The following is a 24,550-nucleotide window of genomic DNA, read 5'->3' as shown; positions in this document are numbered from 1 at the left end:
TTACTTTGTGATCATTCATAACTAAAGGTTATATTGTTGCTGTAATGTTTTGTTCTGGAACTCAGGAACGCCTTTATAACAACGGAAGTGCAGCAGATAGTCTAGACATGATGTATGACAGTATCAGCTCGCAATGAGGAACCAAAACACAAGCAGGTGACAAACAGAAGCAGGTGTACACTTGAGGAAAGTATTAAATGGCCGACAGGCAGAAAAGATAAAGGATATTTGCAACCAGCTTAACAATCATCATTCCTGTAACCAGTTTTCTGCTTCTCATTATAAGCCATCTGGTTTGAATTTTAGGAAGCTTTTCTTTTGTGGTAACATTAGTGTTACAGTACATGAATGCAGGTGAGTTCCACAAGCAATGTTGTATACTTAACCAGCTCAATGACAAGAAAAGGCTCTTTTGAACTGGTGTAAAACTCAACGGCACAAGTGGAGTGCTTAAATTAGTATCAGAATAGAGCTGCTGTACAATAAGCGGACTATGCACTGTCGGCCAACATGTGGAACAAACTTGTTAAAATGTTGCATAATGGCTGCATGTTTCCTACGTTTGTTTAATATAATGAAAACAATGTAGTGCACTCTTTTATACCTTATTTAATGAAATGTCACAATGTGTCTAATGCACATCCATGTGGATTTAAGTGTCTTTCAATTTCCTTCTTTTTTGGGGGTTAATAATGTCAGAATACTGTCAAGATCTTTATTTTGTAGCAGCAACTAATAGAGCGTGTGAACTAAAAAGCGTATCATGCACAAGTCCCTCATACCGCCCCACAAAAATGCTTTATCCATAGCTTTAAAACAAATACTCTCTAGTTGGTCAAAAACAGGTACGTTTAATGTTGCATGGTAAAGGGAGAGGGAATCAAAAAAGGCATCAAAGTTTTAAAAGTGTCACTGTGAAGTGACGGAGTCTTAAATAGTTTGCTGTCTGATTCAGTCATCAAGCTGGCAGAGCATAGCCACACCACGCTTGATCCAGTGTTGAGGGCGCTGGCTAGTTGGCAACACCATGGAAATGACAAAATTGGTGGAGTGGCCTGTGGTAGAGAGGGTGCCCTTCCTCTCACTGGTCTTGTAGAGAGGGCAGGCATACAACTGAGTCTGATCAAAGTTCTTCTGTTTAGCTGCATGGGGGCAAAGGAAGCAAAGTCAGGATAAAGAGCAAAAGAAAAAGCTACATTTTTACAATTATGGGTTAGAAATAAACACCTGAAAACACGATGGCATTTGAATTGACATGCGTCTGGCAATATACAAAATATGGAATTGTACTCACTGGGTTTTACCCAGATGATTGGCACCACGTCAAACAGGACTTTGGGGTGCTGCTCAGCCAGAACTCCACTGATGTTAGGGAAACATACAATAGTTAAGGTTTAACACATTTCCCTGCATGTATTTAAAACAATGATGTCATGATCCGTGTTTCATATCTGTCATGTCTTTGTGTTGTGTGTTTTATTTTGAAATGTTTTCCCCACTTCTGTCATGTTAAGCTTCACTTCCTGTCTGTGTTTCCCTCCTGTGCCTGATTGCTATTGTGTTCACCTGTTGTCCCTGTGTTTCTCCTCCCCCTTCCAGCTGTCTCTGTGATTACCCTTGTGTATTTAGTCCCTGTTTCCCTTTTGTTTGTTGTTCGGTCGTCGTCATTTCTTCCCTGATCTTGTCCATGATACCTGCCTGTTCCTGTCGCCCTTCATGTCTGGAGCTAAGTGTTTTTCATGTCCTGTGTTACCCTTGCTTCGTGTTTTCGTCAACAGCTTTTGAATAAAGCTCGCTTTTTGTTTTTGACCCTTACCTGCTTCCCCTTGATTTACTGCACTTGGGTCCAGTTTCCCCAACCCAAACAAATGATAGTTAAATATTAAAAAACTTGTATGAATATTAACCTTTCTTTATCCCATCGAGCTCCATCCAGAAACATTCCATTAACGTAAACGCCATCCTCAGGCGATGTGTCTGACTCATCAATAGTGAGAACCTGTAAGATATAATCATAAAAACAAAACCAGAGACTTTTATTTAAATATTACGTTTTTTAAGGTAGAGACAGGGATCACAAAGTGTGTGTCATTTGACCTGAAAATCAAAGCCTAGCAGGTCAATGGGGATGTGGTATTTCCTGGCGTAGTTCTGCATAGCCCCAGTTAGGAAGGCCTGGGTGAAGAAGAAGCCAGAGAGCCAGAACACGTTGGGTTTGCTGCTGTCGTACCAATCCTACAGACACACAAAGTGAAACTACAGGTGTAAACACTCAAATCTGTCATGTAATCAAAGTCCTATCATTTTTAAGTTATCTCACCTGCAAAAACTTGAGTCTTGAGAGAAAATCAGTAACATAGCTGCCCAATGGCTTCAGGCTGGGGTAAGAGCGTTTTGCCCATTTCTCTGGGACCTTTCCAACTGTCAAACTGACTGCAACCGCCTCCAGCTCCGCATCCATCACTACCAAACCCTTGATGGCCTTCAACAGATTCTGCAGACTGACACGGATCGTCCCACACAGCCTGGGAGAGCGAGAGAGAAAACAAACAGTCGTCAAGTCGTGTGTGTGTGTGTGTGTGTGTGTGTGTGTGTGTGTGTGTGTGTGTGTGTGTGTGTGTGTGTGTGTGTGTGTGTGTGTGTGTGTGTGTGTGTGTGTGTGTGTGTGTGTGTGTGTGTGTGTGTGTGTGTGTGTGTGTGTGTGTGTGTGTGTGTGTGTGTGTGTGTGTGTGTGTGTGTGTGTGTGTGTGTGTGTGTGTGTGTGTGTGTGTGTTAACGGTCTGTGGTGAGTTATTTTGTCCATACGTGTTGTAGCGCTCCATCTCTTGGACGAGCACAGTGTTCATACTCTCCTCGTAGAGCACTGGGAACTTCAAGAGGGCTGCTTCTGTGTCAAAGTTAGCTGGAAGCTGGAGGAATGAGTGAATGTAGATTAGAATCAAGGTAAAGGAAACACCAACAGATATTGGCACATACTGCAAATAAAAAGCTAAACATACTGTATGCATTTCTTACCAAAATATGAAACCAAAAAGGTTAAATTGTAAAGGAGATTGATTGGTTTATACCTTAGTAAGGATGTCATTCGCTATGTCGTACAGCGTGTTGTCACTCCCAGTGCTAGCCCCTCCCTTAGCTCCTCCACCCTGGGTGAGTATCAATGAATCAAAGAGCAGCTTTGTCTGCTGGAGATCTTTAGAAATGTCTACATTTTCATGCATCCCAAACACCTCTGGATGCTGGCTGAAAGGAAGCTCCTAGAACACAAAAAATACATTGATACTCAGTTAAAAGTCAAACAAATCAAATTCATAATTATCTTCTTTGTGTGTTGTGCCGAGCCCTGTACCTTTATAAACACAATGTAGTCGTCATAGACAGACTTAGGTGGGGCAAAGTATTCGCCACTAGGGGAGAAGGGGTAGCGAGGTTTCTCAATGATGTCATTGTTGTAGAAGTCAGCCAAGATGGTCATCAGGAGCCTCCTGTCCCAGTCGTCTGTCACGCGGCCGCCATAGTTACACTCCCCGGTCAGGTAGGTGATGGCCTCGAAGGGCACCTCATCATATTCCTTCACAAAGAGCTAAATGGAGAAATAAATAAAAGGCACTTTGAGAATCTTGTGATGTATAAATGTGACCACTGAAACTCTGAATGAATACCTGCAGCTGGCGGATGCTTATACGTAGGTCAGACTCATTGAAGCCATAGGGAATGTTCCAGCCCAACGGACCAAACTTTTTCCTTTCCTGAACAAGAGCATGGAAGAAGCACAGTCCGTACAGCAGCTTCTCCCAGATCTGGTGAAGGAAAAGTAAGAGAATTACCTTCAAAGTGTATGACAACCCTTTTTCAATAATCAAATTCATAATAATGTCACATATAACACTCACCAGCTCCTTATCAGGGCAGTTATTGAAGAAGTCTGAGTCAGACAGAGGATCTGACACGTATGACTGCAGCAGGTTGAGTCGGAGTCCTGTAGGAGGCTCATTTGTCATTTTCACCCCGTTCTGAAGGATGGTTACTGGAAACTGATGTCAGAAAGAATATTGTTTATGTAGGACTACAACGCAAAACAAATCTTTGCATACACACAAGCTAAATTAAATGCATTCAGCTTTACCTTGGCTGAAGGGTAGCTTGTGAGCCAAAGGCGGAATTCTGGGTGGCATGTCGCTGGACTGAAGTCCTCACAGATTTTCTCGAGGCTGGACATCCAGGAGACAGCCAGGTGACAGTTCTGCAAACACACCCACGTCCCATCTTGCATGGCTGTGATTATCATTTTGGCAGCGATGGGTCCCTGTCCCTGCCCCAGAGAGATGGACTGGAACTTGGCTCCACCCATGTTCTTGTCAGTGGCAAACTTTAGTAAGCCTGTGAAGGGATGATGTTATTTCTGATGATTCTCAGGGGAAGCATTATAAACAACATCGACAATCAATAATGGTACTTACTAGCCATGGGATCAGCTCCTGGAGACAGCACAAATACGAGTGGGATGGTGGAGTTGGAGTCCAGGTAGCTCTTACACAGGTCAAATGGAGGGGGCTGGACAAATTTCTTCCCAAGTTTGCCAGTCACATATTTAATGACAGCGGGAACGATCTTATCAGGTCTGAGAGAGCGGACAATGATCATTTTCTGCAGGTCATTTAGTTTTTCACACCATGGTGCAGGCAGAGGAGTGTTGCTCGGCTCTTTGCTGTCATAAATAGATTTAAATTCTTCTGGGCTTTTGATGCAAGCCTCTCTGTGGAATAAATAATACAATCACTCCATTAGGATTTTTGTGTGTGTTCAAAGCAGGACAGTTTAGCTGTAGACAAAAGTCGTAAAAAGCATTTTTGGTTGACTGAGTGATGCGTTTTACTTTATTCCTTGTAAGTCAGACAGTTCACTGGCTCTGCAGATCTCATCCCAGCTCTTGTCCTGTAGCCAGCTGGGGTCGGGGTTAGCAATGGTGTTCTGCAGGCCCACCCCTCCGGTCAGAAAGAACATGAAGTCAGAGTATTCAATCTCCTTTTTCGCTCTGACAGGAAATAGAAAAGGATAGCAAATATTCACATGGTATTTATCTGAGAATGTTCAAATCAAATGATAATGATCTAATTAATTCAACCAATACTTACCCAGTACCTTTTATACTTACAGGAGTAGATTGCTGCAGAGCAGGAAGGAGAAGAGGAGTTTGTCCTTCTCAAACAGAGAGCGACAGACGTTACAGTACAGGTTATAGGTGAAGTGATCGATCAGGTATCTAAGCCTCCTCTCCAGGATTTTGGACTTGTTACTGATGAATGAAAAACAAAACAATCGGAAGCTTGAGATGAAGACATCTCCTATAAGTTATATAAGTCTGGAAAGCGAATGTCCCATTTCACTGTGTGGAGTTTTATTCAGAATAGTTCAAAATGTAGCTGAATCTCACTCCATTACTAGTAGGTCCTACTTTAGCAAAATATGTAAAGTATAGTGAAACATGATCACAAAAACTTCATCTGCAGTGTAACAAGTAAAAAAAGTAAAACTGCTGTATTGAAATATGTGTGCATATGTTCTTTCATAAGTTTAATCATGAAAAGGTTGCAAGTTTCTGTGTAGTTAACTGAATTTACTAAAAATGAGGGATGTTTTGGAAAGAAAGTTGCCAGCTTGTGCGTGTATACCACTAGCATTGTCGCACATATCTTGTAATTCAAACTGACTAAAATAAATTATAAAAGAAGACTGAGTCTGACATTGAACTAGACTTTCATGGAGTTGCTGTAATAAACCTCCCATTTGTTGAATGTTTAATTTTTGTATGTTATTCAGGTTTGTGTTTCTGTATAAGAGCGGAGATGCATGTATTTAATGTAATTGTTTTTTTTGGGGTGCTGCTGAACACACTTCCTGTGCAGTACTCACCTGTCATGTATGGAGTTAATGTAGAGGTTGACAAACCAGCTGAGAGAGTACTGGTACATCGGGTCTATGTTGGTCAGATCAGCGATGCTGAAGAACAGGATGGAGGAGTGCTTGGCAATGGCTCTGTAACCCTCTCTCGACTCCGCTATCTTGATTTCTGTCTTTTCTGCAATCTAGGGAAATATGTTAAAGGGGTGAAATAGATTACCAATGAGCTGACTAGAAATTTTCACAGTTGAGGTATTATGATTGGTGCATTGTCCACACCTGCTGTTTCTTGCTAATCTCATTGGACATGATCTTTGCTGAGTCCAGAATCTGAATGGCACTTTCATCTTCCAGGATATTCCCTTCAGAGGACTGCAGTGTTTCCAAGATCTTGTCCTCGATTTCCTTTAGCTGCCTTTTATTGGCAGCTGACTGCAGGATAAGTGCATTTCTCTCCTCCTCCAGTTCTGGCCTGCAAAGCAAATAGAGCAGAATAAGTCCTCAAAGAAGTGATAAAGGGTATTGAATTTGTACACCAACTTGTCCATTTTATGGCTGCTACCTCTCCTTGGCAACAACAATCCCCAACAGCTGGTCCTCTAAGCCCTCTGGTGTGATCATGAAATTGAGAAGGGACACCTTGGTGGCCAGTTCTGGTAGGTAGTGAGGGTTCTTCAGCTTAGTGGTGATGTAAAAACGGAAATCGCGGGAGTACTCAATCACACTCTCCCCCAGCCTGATGCAATCCACACCACCTATGTGAAACAAATACAAAATGTTGCACTATTTCACAGTTTGAGTTTTACATTGAAGTATTTTCTTTCCACATTGACCAAACATCACAGTCACAGCACCTTGTTTGAAGGTTTGTTTGAGCAGCAGTGGTTCCAATGATGGGTCCAGCTCCTCTCCTACATTTTCCAGGAGCAAGGGGGTTCCAAATTGAATACAGTTTTCCAAAGTTCTCATATAGTCCCCGTCTGTGAGCTTGATTACATTCAGGTTGTTGTCTTTCTCTGAATTTTTCACCCACTTGTTGGCCTGACCCTGAGGGTCAATCATCAAGGGCCTAACAGAAAACAGAAGGGATAAGATAAATCACAGGTTGAATTGTTCACATTTCTTGACACACGTTTCAGTAGCTTCATTACCATTTTTCAGCAATACAGACTTACCATCTACGTGAATTACTGACAATAACCCCGTTGTCAATGGAGAAAGAGTCACTGGGAAGACCTGCGATGTTCCACGCTCTGATTTTAATGGGATCTCCCAACGTCTTACTGAGAGAGAAGTCATCTGCTGATGGAATCTTCTTAGACTAGAGATATCAAATTAGATTTAAAAAAAAGATAATAAGTATTTTAATAGGTCAAATAAAGTGACTAAATGGGAGGATAAAGAACGGAGTTACTTGGCAGAGTTTGGTCCATGACATAGTGCAGTCGTGTCTAAAGCCAGCAGTGAAGGCACCCAGATAGGCGATGACACCAGCGGAGATGAGAACATCTCCAGTCAGGTTGTCATAAGTGTTCTGCAGGTCGTCTGCTGCCTTAGACCACCTAAAGCCACATTCATTGTTATCAGTGGCATATTGTAATTATCTTGCAGACAACAATAAAGAATAGAATATTAATGAAATTGGGTAATTACATTATATACAGATTCAAGTTCCTAAATGACTTGCATTATGTACGTGTGGTTTAATTATAAGTGAAAATGGAGTATATGGGAAGAATTAAAAAGGTACAGAAAAAGGTCTGACGATTACATTATAAAAGAAAGGAGACTACGACGCAAATCCTGACCTGGTCTTCTCTCCGCCCAGACCACCAATGAGTTTCTCAGCCCTCTCCAACTTCCTGGCACATGATTCCACCTGGGACTCCAGTTGCGCCTTCTCCTCAGTTTTTTCCTCAAAGGTTTTCTGAAGGGCAGCCAGACGGTCCTCGACCTCCTTCAGCTCAGCTCTCTTCTGGTCCAGCAGGGCCATGGTAGCAGCCAGGGACTCCTGTGCCTCTGCCAGATTGGCCTTCTTAGGAGCCACAACCTTTAACCAAACAGAGTGGTTGATTTCAAAGAATAGGAAGCAAACATGCACGTATTATCATGGGGGGGAGGGGAGGCAATTGAAAACACTGCACCTTTGCCACTCTGTCGTACACCTCCATTGCTTGGATCCACTTGCACAGGCCCTCCGCTGCAGAGGAGGCCTTTGCTACAATGCTGGGGTCAAAGTCAGGGTTAGTCATGTACTCGCTGCGGATTTTTTGCATCACAGGGATCTGCAAAGAAGAAAAAGAGGTGTTAGTCAGAGTGAGTGTTTAATAAAAATTAGCAATGTAGCTTTTCTGACACTCACAGGAATATTGTCCTTGTCATACTCTTTAAGATCTCGTAAAAAGTTCATATCACCCAGAAGCTTCTTGCTTGGACCCCAGTAATCCAAAACCTTGACAATGAAGAAAACATGTTATTTATTGCAATACTGCTATAAGTTGCAATGCTAAAATGCGTTTCACAGACAATCGTAATGTCTTTACAGGATATTTTTTCTCAGTCCAACCTTTTTGCCAGTCCCAGCTGGGTCAGCTATCTTATCCGGCTTTATCTCCTTCATCACACACACAGCAGACATCACCATCTTCACCCCGGAGGGAGGATTTTTCATCGACTTCACAATTGTGACATCAGATGGCTGAAAGAAAATAAGCAGCTCAACTCACTTGACCATCTAAGCTGCGGGTGGCTAAACTTTATATTGAAGTACAGGTAAAGAGTGCTCACCTTCAGCGTGTTCAAGGCAGAGAGAGCAGCCTCCAGGGCGGGGATGGCCTCAGCCAAGTCACTCTCACACTCATTCTTCAGAGCCTGAGCCTCATTTGCTTTTATAGTTGCTGCCTCCTCATCAACACGCACAACTTTACTTTTAGCTTCTACCTGAACAGACTCCACTTCAATCACCTGAAAGTCATAACAGTAAACAATTATCCAGAACATTTGATATTCTTTATATTTGATAATAATATTTTCATTTGTATTTTAATTGTTAAATCTCTATTCCACTTTTAAATATTAGTATTTAATGTCTAAACACACTGCTGCTTCCCAAATTGGGATCAATAAAGTACGGTATATATTTATCTATCTATTCCAGTTTCAGAAGCAGAATACCTTCAGTCGTCCCACAGAAGGGAAATTTGCATTTGTTGCAGCAAAAAGAGCCAAAGACAGCTTAATATTACCCAAGACACAAAATATCTTGGCTTTAAGGCTGAATGAAGATGTGATTCTCATTCACCTTCATCATTTTGTTGTTGTCTATCGTTGCCTGTTCCAGTTTGGGCTGCAGGTCTACAAGCTCCTTTTTCATCTCGCTAACCTGCAGAGAAACATTGAAAATGAGTAAAACAAAAATATAAAGAACACTTTTTAATAAAAACAAAAAGAAAACCTGGTGCTGCATATACCTGAGATTCAGCAAAGGCTAGTTTATCCAGACCGTTGGTGTACCTCTGCTTTGCTTTCATGACAGTGTCTCTCTTCTCCGTGAGCAGCAGACGGAAAGCTGCAATCAGCTCCAGGTAGGATGTGGGTGTCACATAATTATGGCGACCTAGCTCAGTGAGGAATCTGCGGTGAAAACAACTCAGTTTAGACTCTTGTCATAGTTTACCTCTGAATGTACAAGTTATTAAAGACCATGTCATACCTCTGTGAGAGCTGTTTGGCAGATGTATGGAACGTTTTGCAGATGGGTATGACCTCCAGCCTCTCATTTTCACTCATCTCCAATGACTCCAGGAAGGAGTTGGCTACTCTCTCCAGAGCCTCCTCTGGCCATGGCTGTCAGGGCAAAGAAAAATAAGGTCAGTGAGGAAAGTAATTAAGGTGAAAGCATGCAAAAGCAAACTGCTGAAACTGTTAAGAATGGTATCTATTGGCCTTTAAAATACCTGGAACCAGTCAATAGTACAGCAGTTGATAAGAGATGGAAACTGGCGCAGGCGGTTTCGAAAGGCATCTCCAATAGGACTAAACGCCACGACTATGTGCAGGTTCTCTCTACAGCGTGCCACAAAGAAGGCGAACAGAGTCAAAGGACTCAACTCCAAATTCCTATTTCCAGCCTGGGCAATGGGTCGTACTGTCTGGAAAGAGATAAAGTAAGAGGGAACATTAAATATAATATAGTATAATAAAATAAGTATGTTCTTTATACAAGGGATACATTCCCTCTATAAGGATATATTTATAGCTTGCGACAGCCTACCTCCATGATTTCTTGCTTTTCATCTATGGCAAACAGATTGGGCACCTCCCCTGTGTTCAGGACACTGTCCACGTCTTCTAGAAAAGCCTCATCTTTGATCTGGGAATCAGTTATCAGGAACACTGTCTTCTGACCTTTCACCCCAGCATTTTTCAGCAGCATCTAAAGAATAATTCACAAAATAGAGACTCTTAAATCTTCCAGAATCATAAGCATGTGATACATCAGGATTGCAGAACACAGAAGTCTGTCCGAGGCGATTAAGCTGACCTTGAGGTCGTCTCTCCATTCAGTGATCCCATAGCTCTTAGAGATCTCAGGCTGGAACATGGTCATGTGGGCCATGGATGTGGCCAGACGGGTGATGGACTGGCGTCCGCTGCCTCCCACTCCCACCAGTAGGGCATTGCCTCCTGGCTGCTTCAACACACGGCTGATACGGGACAGGTGCTCCAGGACATAGCTGCATAATGTCGCAATTTTTTTACTTAGCTGGTTACTTTACATCCAACACAATTTATGTTTTAACTTATTGCACTTATTTAACGTAGGTCAATCATTGGGTTGTTTGTCATTTAACCCTAAATCCTGTAGCTCAAGATCTTGTAGTAAATGTAGTTTGATAGACTTCATAAAACCAAATCTGTTTACCGGAAGATGACGAGGTTCATGCGATTCTTGTGCATCTGGTTGTATTCATCAAGACACAACTCCACCACTTCAGAAAAGCTTTCCATTGAGGGCACCTCAGAGTACAAGCGCTCATCATCCTCCAGGTCAGGGTTCATGTAGTCACCAAACAGAAGATTCCGCATGTCTTCCTCAACCAGCTGAGAAAGAAAGAAAATGTAAAACGTTTAGATTGAAGATGCTTGTCGAAAAATATCCCAAAAATGTCGATCAAATCTTATTTAGATCCTGAGCAGCATGGAAAGACAGTTCCTCTTCTTTATTATATTTTCCCTAACGTACTGTGAAACTACTAACAATAAAGTACATGATACAACAGCAAACATAACTGAATCTCAACTTACTCTACTGCCTTGTTTCAGGTGATCAAACACCTGGTCAAAAGACTCTTTGAAGTGATCTTTGAGGATGCCGTTCATCAGCTGGTAGAGCCATGCTCGATCTTTGTCATCCACCAGGCGGTCATAATAGACCCTGAACACCTCATGGACAAACAAGCGTATCATAGTACGTTTGTTGTCCAGAGAGTCCTTCTTCAGCAGCAGGCATCCTTGGACAACGCGTGAGAAGTCCCGTAGGTTAAAGGTGTAGTGAGATTTGGCTGGAGTCGGAAGTAGGTTCTCCATAGCTTTCTTATACACCTTAAGATTTTAAAAGAATAGAAATAAAGCATTGCAAACGAGATATGACTGATAAGATAAAAAACCTTAAAAACATGAAAATCCATCTCATTTGAAGGTATGTTATTGTGTGTATTTCGGGGACTCACTTCCATTGTAGCTGTCACAATTTGGTTGCCAATAGTGAAGTATTCAGGTGGGAACTGATTGTTTTTGAGATAAAAGGCCACCACGCTAGAGAAGATGCGAACCATGGTGTCGTCACTGAAGGCATTGATGCTAAAAATGTTGAAGTGCCGCAGAAAGCGAGATGTCACAGCGTTCCTCCCACCACCAGGGGGGCCCATAGCTGAGATGAGCTGGAGGTCAACAAGAGAGATCCTGGAGGTATCCTTCAGGTCATACCTACCAGAGCATAAAGGTTTACTGAACAATACTTAAGCTTCTTTAATGCTTTGAGATAAGTGATCTTCCTTTATTGTTACGTTTTTCTTTTGATATGAAAGCGGTATCCAATAGTGGATGGTTTCATACCAGTTTCCATGGTCTATATACTGCCGAAGAAGCTCCACAGGAGGCTGCGCTCCAAACTGTTCCAGTGCAGGCATGTTCATGTCATCTACAAAGATGACACACTTCTTTCCCATCGGGGGCCCAAACACCCCCTTCCTTCTCTTATCCAATCTGGACATGATGATATTCTAGTATAATCAACAAATAAAGAATCAACTATTTTTTTTACTTTTGCCATGTCATTTTGTAAGTTACATCTAATAATGCATCTCTAGTAATCCCAAAAAATTATAACAAGAAATTCTTCCATCCTTGCTACATAAATGCTGACCTGAGTTTGGTTGGCGCTAGTACGAGCTGAAAAATTGATAAAGAATGGTAGATAGTTGTCTTTGTCCAGATTGTTCATCAGCTTCTCTTTGACATACACTGACTTCCCAGTGCCAGTAGGACCAACAAATAGGGGAGGCCTGGAAAACACAGAGAAGTGTTGCAAAAAAGAAAATTCAATTAGTCAAACACAATGTAAATAAATCAAGGGTGAAAAAATGGACTATTTAGAAAAGAGTAAATATGGCACAGGTAAAAGTAAAACAACAGTTTAATTCAAACGGGCCCAAACGGGCTGTGTGACATAAGAATACTCACACTCCGTATCTGATGCAGAGGTCCATGAGGTAGGTGTAGCGAACTGTATCTATGGTGGGAACAATGATCTCCTGCACTTTGGTGTTTTTGTCCCCCAGGTTGACATTTTTTATGTCATCATTCCAGTGAACCCAGCGGCCTCTTCCTTTAAACTGTTGAAGAAATACAACATGATTGACTGATTTAAACTAAAGCAAAACACCTCTGAATGATGTAATTACAAATTACCTCATAGTAATAGTCATACACCAGCCCTTTGTCATCCATTGGACACTCCCACTTCCCCACTGAGGCCGGGATAGGATGCTCTGTCTTTCCTGATACAGTCTCCCTGAAGAACTCACTAAACTTCTCTCTGCTGTCGGCATCACAGCTGCCTCCTACACTCCACACCAGGGAGAAGGCAAAAGCTGCCTGTAATCATAAAGAAAGAGAAGGAAAATAACCTTAAGTATGGAAAATGGAAAGTGTAAAACAAAAAGACAAAAATATGTGCATGGGTGTGCAAATGTTTGCAAAAGGCAAAGCATTATTTAGCGGATATAAAGTGTTCTCATATCCTTCAAATTGATAAAGAATTCCTTTTACCATGATCCAAGTGCTAATATTTTTTTCCTCAGGACTCGTTTTTACAGGTTCAGAGAGGAGCATCTCAAACAGTCGACACAAGGACACAACTGTGTTACTGTTGCTGGTGGGAACGACTTCCTGGAAGAAAAAAAAACATAATCGAGGATGACAAATCTATTGGATTTAAATAAATATTCACAGCTGTTCCACCGTTATAAGTGTCCGAGTTGTTCTGGGGCCTGGGGTCCCTTACTCTGCAGTTTTTTCGCAGCATCCTGAGGGCAGGCGGCAGGAGCCATTGAAAGAGCTCCAGCAGCAGGGAGCGGTTGTCCGGTCTCTGAAGGACTTCAGGAAGATTGTTCATCCAGGAGATCATCAAGGGCTCCCAGCCCAACTGAGAGGGTTCCATGTAGATCATACCACACCGACTGACTGTGGCAGGCTGATAATAACCAAACAAACGATAAATCAAGATAGATAAATTACCATTGGTCATTCAAAAATGTTTTTCAACCTCTTATCAAGCATTTTGTTAATTTAGTGGAGTTTTATAATTGCAAAATGCTAAATTACTAACTTTCAGGCAGAATAAAAAAATAAATGTATTCAACTCCAAACATCTAACTCACTGAGGCCTGGGAGAGATCCATTGCTTCAAAAATCAGACTCATCTGATTGGACATCTGCATGATCTCTCCACTCATCAGGCACAACTATGTAGAAAAGGTGTGTTAGTCAAGGACATAAAAAAGAAATACATCTAATTATCAAATGTTTTCACTGTGAATATTAACCTTTTTGTTGTCGTCCAGCACAGTGTTCATGCTCTCAATCCACAGCGTGTCTATGGGACCATCAAACACCACCCATTTACGTTCTGGTGTGTCAGCCGATGCAAACTCACGAAATGTGTTGGCCACAATCCCATCAGTCCACTAATAATCAGGAAAGTGAAAAGACTTAGAGGAACAAAGGGTCACCAGTAGTCAGACCTACATCAATACTGTGAATAAACAGATATTGTATTTATCTGTGATACAGATTTGTTATGTCTTGATCCAGGGTACAGGTCTACCTCATGGGAAACTAAGTCAAACTGTCCAAAGAGCTGTCCCATGGTGATGGACTTTGGGTTCAAAGTCCTGTAGATGATCTTCTCTTCCTCACCAAAACCTCTCTCATTCATGAGGGTCAGCGTATCAGCAAGAACGTGGAGCACTTTGGTCTTCCCAGCAAAAGGTTCCCCCACCAGCATGAACCTGATAAACAAAAAGGAATATTTTATCGCAAGATCATGTTTCAAATACTGTAACTTGAATCGTAATATGATATCAGTGAAATTGGAATACAACATACCCATGCCTGACTATCATCATCTCATATGTTTGGATCATCTTCTCTAAGAAGACCTCTGTCGGCTGCACGTTGTGATTTTTACAACATTCTGCAGCAGCCTCCAGAAACAGCTGGCATGGACATAAAAAACCTCTCAATATTTAACACAAGCAGATATTAATACATGCATATGGTATTCTTAAATTTAAGACAAACAGACCTGATAGTCCGCCACGGGAAGAGAGATGCCTGGGAACAAATCGCTGGTGATTCCGTTGAAAAGCGGAATATCATGGGAGAGAAACTTGGGCTCATTGACATCCTTAATGGACCTCAGGAGCTAGACATGTGGAAAAAAACAGAAAGGATCAAAAACTGCTAAACTATTTACAAAATAAAAAATGTCAAAGTTAGGGCAGACAAAATAGTCTACTTTAACCAATTAAGAGCAATAATTTCAGCACAAATACCAGAATGTCCTCATTCTCATCAGGAAACTTGAGCTTGAGGTTTCCAGCCGCTACAAGCACAGCTTTGACGGCCCTCATGCCGTAATCATAATGGAACTGGGACGAGAGCTGCTCCGAACAGAGCCTGTAGGTCATCACAATCTTTACTGACAGCGGCTTGGCATTGAGGAAGCCATATGAATACAGAGAGATCTCCGCGATCAGTGCGTAGTTGGGGACCATCATGGCCACTGTTCGGAATAACACCTACACAGAGAAATGAAAGGAAATTAAGTCATGTGTTAGTGGCAATGTTTAAGAGTCACACATCCATCTATTATTTAACATTATACTGAAGGGTTTCAGAGCACTATTCATTCCTTATAGAGTATAATTTGATAAAGAGCAAGGATTAAATTAAGTAGAATGATATAATTAATTATGTAGAGTAGACGTTGTAAGAGAAAATATTTGTTTTGAACTGACAGTGCCATCCCACAATGCCTCATAAAATATTTATCGACTGAATAAAGACCTTTAGATTGTCTGGGAGTTCTGAGCGTCCTGCGTAGCCAGGGTTCATTGTAATGGACACAAAGCAGTTGGGGTTGAGTTTGAGCATGGTCCCTTCGAAGTCAAAGTACTCCAAGTTCAGTTCGACGGCCCTCTGGATGCACAGAACCTGCTGTGCCACCACAGACAGCACCTCCAGCTCGATACGATTGAACTCATCAAAGCATGCCCACGCACCAGATGAAGCCAAACCTTTAAAAAACTGAGAAATTGAAAACTCTGGTTAAGAAATAACAATTTTACATTATAATTTGGCCTTAAAATGAGGAATTTAAATGTACTACGGTACTTTGCCCATAGCGAGGTAATCCAGTCCGTCAGAACAGTTGAAGACCACACACTGCACAGCTAAAGCCTTGGCTAGATCTTTAGTGGTTTCCGTCTTTCCTGTTCCAGCAGGACCCTCTGGTGCACCCCCCAAATGGAGGTAGAAAGCACCAATCTAAAACAAAAGGAGAACTTCTTCATTGAATGTTAAAATGTCTGATCACTCAGCCTTATTCCAACAAAAAGGTATTCAGGTTTAAGAAGGCTTTTTGTCAGATATTTTACCAGTGTCCTGTAGCATCTGTCAGTCAGTGGAGTGATGACGAGACGTGGGGAGTTCCCCAGGTATTCATAGGCGTATTTAACATCACAGTTAATAATGCGAACACGAACATTGTCATTGCTCCAGTAGTAACGAAGCTGGGCTAGCCATTGGAAGTCGGTATCATTTGATACTCCTGTTAAAAATGGAAAAAAAGTTTGTTTCCTCTATGCCGTTTCTAAACTAAGGCAATTTGACATTGAACAGTGAAGCATTTGGTGCCATGATGTACCTTTCTCAATGAGCTCCAAGACCACATCCCTGGCATGGACATCAATAGTGACCAACGCTCCCAGAGTGGTCCGTGTTTGTTTGGGCAGTTGCCCTCTCACCAGCTCCACAATGTCCCTCAGCTGATTCTGGAGTTGCTGGTAGTAACTCTTTAAGCCCTACAGGAAAAAATAAGACCAACTTCTTAGATGATATCTTTATGATGTGATGTTTTCAAAAGAAGAATTAAAGTCAGTCAGTCAAGGGACAGACACTGCGTTGTACACTACACTGTAAAAGCTCATTGTTGTGTGCAGCACTGTAATTAAACTGGATGTAAATTTGTTTTGTTTTGTAAAGTTTAACTTGGAATTATCAGAACTTTTCTCATAATCAGAAAAACACTAAAGATCAATTCCATTAGTTAAGCTGTTATTAAAGGGTGTAAAACAGTTCAAGAACCTACATCCGCTCCAGATCTGATGGCTTCATGAACCTCCAAGGTCCAGTAAATCTGGGAGGTACAGAGCACCACCTGGCCAGGCCACTCTTTGACCCACTGGCTCCGTGCAGTCTCAGCGTAGGCCTGTCAGTACAAGCACAATAACTGATTTAGATTTATCTTATTAAGTATGATCAATACAAATACGATAGGATTTCAGTAAAAAAGAATCACAGTCATTTTTATAATACGTGGCATTGGAACAGTGATCTCACCAGCTTGGACCGAGCCACTACATCTCTGACACTGCGGAGCATCAGATCCTCCACCTGCACCAGCCACTTCTCCACAGCTCCTTTGGCTTCAGATGTGGAGATGAGCTGGATTAGTGGAACACGCTCCCCTTCACTACTATACATCGCCTGGGGGGGGGGGGGGGGGGATTTAAAAACAATTTAATAAATGTTCATCAACCATTGTGTCATATAACAATACCAATATGTGTGACAGCCTTGCCTGGATATCCAGATTGGGTAGGAAGTCCAGTTTGGAAACACCCTCGAAGCACTTCTTCAGATGGGGCTGCACTCGCAGTGGGTCTTTGGTCTCAGACAGAATCTCCAGCATTTCATCATTGGACAGGAAGAAGAACCTGGCAGCAGCATTGGTAGAACGTATTAAAATATGAAACAAAGCACTGTACAAAAAAAACACTTAAAAATATTTGTCTTTACCGTGGGAAAAAGAGCCGTTTTTTCTCCAAATAGGCGTTCAACCCTTTCATGATGATGTCCAGGAGGTTGTTAGAATCCTGCAGTTTCTCTAGCAGCCCAGGCAGAGAGGTTGCTGCCAGGATCTATGATTACAAATCCTCAGTTAACACAAAGAGATTTGCCTTTTTTTCAAAGAGTAGGAATAAGTGTCCGCTGTAAAATAACTACCTTAGGATTCTTAATGCAGTGCCTCATGACCTCTTTCCAGTTTTTGTCAACAGTTTGAAAAAGTCGGCCCTCTTCTGGAATCTGCTGCATGATGTCTTGAGAAGAGAAGATGGGCTCCAGATAAAGCCACTGGCTCTGCACCTTCAGCCATTCATCTATGGTCTCCTGGATACGCAGCAGACGCTCCTCCCACAGCTGAGGGCACAGAACAAACAGTTACATCTTTGCAGGACTAGTAAAACTCCCAAGAGTTGAGCTACAGAAAGGTATTTATCATTGTTCACTAAAACTCAAAGCTAACCTTGATCTCCTTTTCAAAAGGTTTGATGAATGGTGAGCCTCTCATCGTCTGAGTCTTCACAATCTGGTCGTCTAGCATTGTCTGAATCTCGTCCAAGGCGGTCAAGATGGACACTCCGGTCTCTCTGTAAGGTTGATGGTGGAACGAAACAACATCCCAAATATGCACCATGGTTTGCATAGCCTTCTCCAGGGAAAACTCCTGTGGAGACACAAGATAGTGGGGGTACATAGTGGTCAGCATATTGATTTAGTATTAGGTTTTTATCAAACGCCGAAGAAACAAACACAACATTTCAGGAGTTCTCACTTTGCTAGCAGCGGCGCTGATAGCATCAAACTCTTCCAGGTAAGAAACCAGGTTTTGTTTGAGAACTTTGCGCAGTGTAGTACCAGAGTCAGGAGTGAGGTCATACCCCACTACCTCTGACATTTGGTCCCAGTGGCGAGCTCTGATGCCTGGATTACACAAGATGGAAACTACAGGGATGTGGTCCTGTTGAAAAAAACACATATCAACAAAGGTTCAAACAGGATTTCACTGACTACAGGACGTCATTAATGAGCCTCTTTGAGATGGCAGCTACATACCATACCTTGAACTCTTTGATCTGCTCCATTACAGTGGAGCACAGAAGTACTGTGGGGCTTTCCAGCTTCCTGTGATCAGCCTCACCAGTTCGAGGCCTTGACTTTCCCGCAATCTTCTCCATCTCTTGCTCAGCCTTATTCTGCTTCTGTTGGAAAAACTTCAGCATTTTGAAGATCTCCCTAAAGAACTCATCCACTTTTACTTCCATGCTCTCGCCATCTAGTTCCTGGAAGGAGCCGTTCATCCATCTAATGAGAAAGAAAATAAAAAGTTGTCGGGAGAAATGTTTTTAATTCAAATGCAACACATACTAAATTACTTTCAGACCTGTTCTCAGTGCGCTGCCATCTCTGCACCAGTCCAAACAGCTTCTGATACGGTTCAATGGTGTCTTTGATGACCTCAACCTCTGGGTAACATGTCGGGTCCCATTTGTAGAAGGCCTCTTCTTTGTTAACGAAGGCAATGGTCTCTTCAGCCTCCTGGAGAAGTTTCTGAACTGTTTTGACATCTGTTATATACTTGTTGAAAAAGAGGGGGAAGACAAAGCAGATATTTTCCATTTGATGTCATTGTATTGCAAGAAAGGTTTTATGATGCTTTTACACAATTCTGATCACTGCTTGCTTTGTACTTACACTGACTAGGAATTAAAAGGCATATTTTAAAATGACTATAAAGTTATTTTAAGTTTAAAGAAACAGTTTGACATGTTGTGAAATGCACTTACTTACTAGACTTACAAGAGAACATTAATACCACTCTCATATCAATGTGTTTGATAGAGATAGCGGACAGGTAGCTTAGCCTAGCATTTGAACAGAAACAGTGTGAAGCAGCTAACCTGGCTCTGTCTGAAGAATCAAAATCCACCTACTGGCCCCTCTAAAGATTCTTAATTAAAAATGTATATATTTATCGTTGGTTTAATACGTACAAATCAGACGTGTAAGAATGACAATTGGTGGGTTTGTGGAGAGTTATGAGACTGGGTTTAATATGTTTATCTTGCTCTCTGCAAGAAAGCAAATACATGTATTTCCCAAAATGCCAGGATTATTATTTCATCGGAGTTCAAAAAGTGCTTAAGATCCTTTACCTGCTGCATCATATCCAGCTCAGAGTAATGTGGGAACTCTTCGATTCTACGTCCCAACTTTTCCAGCTGTACCATTAACTTTTCTGTTTTAGCAATCAGCTCCTGCTCCCCTTTCTGCTTGGCCTTCGTCATCACCTGGAAAAGGATGCAACCATACAAATTCAGGTTATTGTTAAAAAAACAACCTTGACATCCTTTTGTCAACAGTAACACAAGTCTCACCTCATCACTGAGGTCAAAGACATGGAGGATTTTCTTTGGCCAGAGAAAGACAATCGTATTTAGCTCCAGATCCTCTGGCTCAATGATGTGGACATCCAGGATGTAGATCAGTCTTAAGTAGGCTTGCTATCAGAACACAATGTGGTAGTAAATGCGGTTAGAATTATAATAAAATAACTGAACAAAATATGCTTTAGTGAAAGATCCAACAGGTACATATTTTACCTTTATCTTTTCATTAAGTTCTGCAATACCCTTTGCCTTAGTAAAATTGATGTGTCCAATGATCTGAGTCATGTCCTCAGTGCTCTCCGGTACTTTCAGAATGTTTTCTCTGATGATTTCAAATTCAGAGCAGATCCTTTGAACAGACACAAAAAGGATTGTGAGAAAAACATGATAATATAAATCAGACAGATGGTTTGATTAAAGAATGTTACAAGAAGTGACTCACTGTAGATTTTGCTCATGGTGGCTGGTGATCAGTTTCTTCAGAAGTATTTCAGCATACTTTTTGGTTTTGTTGGCAAGCCCCTGTTTCAGCTCTTCACAGTCCAGATGGACCATCGGAAAGTGGGCTTTTGCTGGGAGGCTGAGAATCTCTTTTGACAGAACACGAAACTCCTCCACTTGCTTAAAATAAGAATAAGAATATGAATAAGAATAGCTCCATAATATATGCAGCATGAATGGCACTTTCTGAAATGTTACCTTAGTGTACTCGTCAAAAGAGTGCTCCTCTTCCATGAACTGTTCTACTCTTGCCTGTGCAGTTCCATTGACCAACCAGTCATATTTCTCTACTGCAAGGTCAAGTAGAAAAGTCAGTAATGAATGGAATTAATTATGATAAAAGGAAATTATTGGATTATAATACATCACCATAGTTCTGGAAGTGTCTGTCAGGTTCTTCTACATTCTTGCACATAGCTGTCTTTATAGTGACCTGAGCCCAAGCAAGGACGTGATCAGCCACCTTGGCATCAACAAAAGAGGATGTGGTTTGTGCCAGCCATGACTGGACCGTCTGTACTTTCTGTGGATCAATGTCATAGATATCAATACTCACAATCATTTTGTACCTCTAAAATGTGCCTCAAAGTGGTCATTCCCTTTAAATTGCTATTGCACATAACCTCACCTGCAGCGTGTTTGTGATGGCATTCAGAATGTCAAAAATGGCAGCTTCCAGATCTTGTAATGTGGGATAAATTTCCATCTTTTCATCATCAAATGTCAAGGCCATGCGAAAGAGGGGCAAGCATTGGCCATTACTCGGATCAAAGTGATTGACAAACTCCTCTATACTCGACTGAAGCAGGGATTTCAACTGGGAATTAACAAAAGGAAAATGTCCATGAATCATAATGTGTAGTCGAGCAAAAAAACATAAAACTAATGCCATTGTATTTGTGATGAGATGCTATAAGTATCAAATAATTTACATTTATGTACTGTTTTTGATTCAGTGAAACAACCTTCATTTAAATACATTTAATCTATTCAATGTGACTCCTATCAAATCCAAATTAGGCTAAAATTCAAGTCAGAATGATCTCACCTGATTGGAGATGAGGGTTGATGCACAGTCATAGAATGAGTCAAGTTTCTCCTCTTTAACTCCCTTCAGTGTTTCCATGCTTGCTAATAAGAAGATGACTTTCGGAAACCAAGTATTCATGATTCGATCTTCGGTCCTCTTACACTCCACTGCCATTTTGTTCTGTAGGCTCTTACAGTCTACTGGTCCCGAAGCCCTTAACAAACACAAACCAAAACATATACATAGGAAATGTGCATATTTAAGCTGCGCCACATTGAATGTGTGTCTTCCTTTACCTGCATCCTGTAAGGTCCACCAGGACCAATGGGGAAAATGTCAGGTATCCAATATTCAAAACAGTTTGCATTACCGGATGAAGAATGTGCAAATGTTTTTTCATCATCTTGCGGCTTCGGATAAAGCTATCATGCCATGGTTGAGAGTAATCCAGAATTCTATAAAAGATTGGATATTTAAAAGGGCATTGTAAAAACAGACCAACAACTACTTGGTTATTATCAATAAATACTTGTTGTACATTAGACACTCACTTTGGTTGAGTAGCAGTCGGTTTGTCTGAGACAACTTCTTCTGTTTGGGGATTTTTTAGTACTGTGTCCACTAGAGGGAGTGAACATGGCATAATAAGACATTGTTTATACATACACACACACACACACACATTTCACACATACACACTTGGCAATACCTGTGTGCTTGACAATCACATTGTGGAAGTCCTCGCTGACTTCCTTGCAGAGCTCCTGAAGTAGTTTATTTGTCTCAGGGCCCTCTTTAAATTTAGGTGAGACTCGGGCAACAATGGATTCCAACCACTGTACCTGGATTGGAGCGAATGGGCGTTTCTCTACACACTGCCTTAGAAACATGTAGTTCATCTGCAAATAGGACGATAAAAATCGAGGACATGACATGCAAATACGTAGGATTTAGTCTTACAATGGTTGAAATGTCAAACTAAACTAAAGACTTACCCTTCGCTTACGCTCCTCACTTATCATCTACAAACAGAATGATTGAAATATGCCAGATTACAGACTGCAATATACATAAATCATTTTAAATTTGAAATATGTGCATAGGTAGAACTGTCATACAGAAGGAGGACACTCTGCTTCTGGTAAGGGGCTGCAGACTGCCTCCCTCTCTTTGCTCTGCCTATAAGCCTCCATTGCTCTGGACACCCTGTTATCATTTTTAAAAAATTGTCACACAGCAAGATCTTTGTTACATACTGGGATCATTTTCATATGGCATTGTTGTATTGACTAAAGGGCTACAGCTGATGTTAATAACATACAATATGGCATGGAGTCGCTCTTGTTCCACTTTACTCCTTTTGTGCCTCAGAAATTTCTTTTGAACCGTAATTTTCTCTGCTATCTCCTTCTTTGCTGCAGTGGTCTGTCCAACCTCCCCCCGGTCCTGATCGCCATCAATCGGGGGCAGAACTGGAAACTGTGACATGCTCTTCACTGCTGCTGTGGCTTTGCTGACTCCGGGAGAGGTGGCCATGTCTGGCAACAAGACACTGAAAAGAACAAGAAGCAAAAATAAGGCTATTACAGCTGTTTCATTAACGCTAAGGCGAATTGAGTTAAGCTAGTTAGTTATCGTGCTAATGCTACATAAACAACGTTGACAAAAACAAACTAAGATTAATAATATCAAAAGTAGTTTATGCAGTAAATAACGACAGGCTGTCTATTGGTTTACCTGTTCTTTAATTTAATATCTTCTCAATTTGGTTATTTTGTTCACAGCTAATGTTGTTTAACTGAGTTTAGCTTCGGAATTACTAAAGTTAAGAGCGTCGTTTCCATAGTAACAACAAACAGGGTAGCCAAAGGAGGGGGGCGGGGCTTCTCCTGTTGCTAACATCTGCAAACTGATGTTAGCAACAGGACAAGCCTTAACTATAATAAGTAATAGGCTGCATAAAATGTGTAAAATGCTGGTCAATAGTGTTGCTGTTAAACAAATGTATTAATAATATATTGATTATATATTTTTTTGTGGCATGAGACTTTTAATAATGTGTCACATCTGCTTAGATAATGATGTTCATTACTCGAGTAACCTACAGTTTGGCCTTTTGCATGATAACACCACTTGAGGTCGCTGTAGTTCCTTTTATAGCAGGTGCTTTCTCTTTCTCATGTGCTCAGTGTTACATGCTAAACGTGCAGCTATGTCAATTGATGCTGTACCAAGCACATAGCCTAAATAAATCAGCTCCTTTTAATCGTCATCCAAATAGTATGTTTGAGAAAATGCCAAATACTGCACGCATCCATTCTCAAAAAAAGTCAGAATGTCAGATGTAGTAGGTGTTAATTAGATGTTACTCTAATCTGACCACTTTTTTCAGTAACGAATAATCTAACGCGTTAGTATTTCCAAACCAGTAATCAGATTAAAGTTTCTTATCCAAGTCACTGTGCGTTACTATTTTTGTCATTTTCCTTAGTAAAAAGATATATTTTTGCTTTCTTCTTGCGTCTCGAGGAGTGACGTCTATGCGTCACGTTTGAGGACAACTCAGGTGTAATCACGTAGCGACACAAACCTAAACAATGGAGGGAGGAGAGAGATGTGCGTTTTTTAGCTGGAAATACAGTCACTATTTTGAGTTTGTGTCAGCCAAAGATGTCAATATTAAAGTTCGTTGTACACTCTGTGCTGGCGACAAAGTGCTATCTAGATTCAAAAACACTACGTCAAATTTGAAGAAACATTTGGAGTCGCAGCACGGCACAGTCAAACTTACAGAGCAAGTCCCACCAGGTGGTGCGAAGCAGAGAGCTGCTACGAATGCAGGAGGTCCCCCACCACCCAAACAACAAAAGCTGGACTTTGGTTACTTTTAAAATCAAGTAATCAGATTACTTTTTCAAGGTAACTGTGGCAACACTGGTGTTAATATAGTTAGAGGAAAATATTTAATTCAATATACATAAATGGAAAAACTGGCTGTGTGAGGGGTAGTGGAAAATAACAAGGTTCAAGTATGTATTCA

General features: G+C 41.3%; 1 protein-coding gene across 1 annotated transcript; it reads right to left on the bottom strand.

Annotated features, from left to right (window-relative positions):
- Nucleotides 1–767: 767 nt before the first annotated feature.
- On the bottom strand, nt 768–23,046 carry dnah12 (dynein, axonemal, heavy chain 12). The gene is made up of 73 exons (XM_063878544.1): nt 22,832–23,046; nt 22,629–22,716; nt 22,506–22,532; nt 22,220–22,409; nt 22,062–22,131; nt 21,807–21,965; nt 21,529–21,724; nt 21,109–21,297; nt 20,850–21,003; nt 20,679–20,770; nt 20,422–20,600; nt 20,193–20,328; nt 19,968–20,093; nt 19,746–19,880; nt 18,974–19,167; nt 18,651–18,894; nt 18,365–18,550; nt 18,056–18,256; nt 17,755–17,949; nt 17,548–17,669; nt 17,330–17,465; nt 17,089–17,235; nt 16,838–16,957; nt 16,394–16,550; nt 16,125–16,297; nt 15,862–16,014; nt 15,535–15,774; nt 15,021–15,266; nt 14,771–14,890; nt 14,572–14,681; nt 14,291–14,474; nt 14,010–14,150; nt 13,845–13,928; nt 13,469–13,657; nt 13,234–13,353; nt 12,874–13,059; nt 12,646–12,797; nt 12,329–12,467; nt 12,019–12,185; nt 11,634–11,889; nt 11,209–11,505; nt 10,826–11,004; nt 10,445–10,637; nt 10,175–10,336; nt 9,858–10,052; nt 9,614–9,747; nt 9,372–9,534; nt 9,203–9,283; nt 8,689–8,865; nt 8,468–8,599; nt 8,264–8,353; nt 8,046–8,186; nt 7,710–7,951; nt 7,316–7,463; nt 7,077–7,222; nt 6,756–6,970; nt 6,464–6,656; nt 6,181–6,373; nt 5,914–6,086; nt 5,156–5,296; nt 4,877–5,035; nt 4,461–4,756; nt 4,127–4,380; nt 3,894–4,034; nt 3,663–3,800; nt 3,350–3,583; nt 3,069–3,257; nt 2,806–2,909; nt 2,321–2,525; nt 2,098–2,235; nt 1,908–1,999; nt 1,295–1,362; nt 768–1,142 (listed from the first exon to the last, which is right to left on the bottom strand). Exons 1-73 carry the CDS (start codon nt 23,044–23,046, stop codon nt 952–954), a joined length of 11,922 nt encoding a protein of 3,973 aa, XP_063734614.1. The 3' UTR covers nt 768–951.
- Between the last annotated feature and the right edge of the window lie 1,504 nt (nt 23,047–24,550).

This window comes from Eleginops maclovinus, chromosome 1 (assembly GCF_036324505.1).
Source record: "Eleginops maclovinus isolate JMC-PN-2008 ecotype Puerto Natales chromosome 1, JC_Emac_rtc_rv5, whole genome shotgun sequence".
NCBI classification, from domain to species: Eukaryota; Metazoa; Chordata; class Actinopteri; order Perciformes; family Eleginopidae; genus Eleginops; species Eleginops maclovinus.
Note: the sequence above shows the minus strand (reverse complement) of the source record. Positions and strands in the feature narration are given on the sequence as shown.

Coding starts and splice junctions, on each gene's coding strand:
- dnah12 (XM_063878544.1), bottom strand. CDS start 23,046: ATGGCCACCTCTCCCGGAGTCAGCAAAGCCACAGCAGCAGTGAAGAGC. Junction 20,601..20,678: donor CTTTTGACGAGTACACTAAG/GTAACATTTCAG, acceptor TCTTATTTTAAG/CAAGTGGAGGAGTTTCGTGT. Junction 14,682..14,770: donor TTCCCGTGGCGGACTATCAG/GTCTGTTTGTCT, acceptor TGTCCATGCCAG/CTGTTTCTGGAGGCTGCTGC.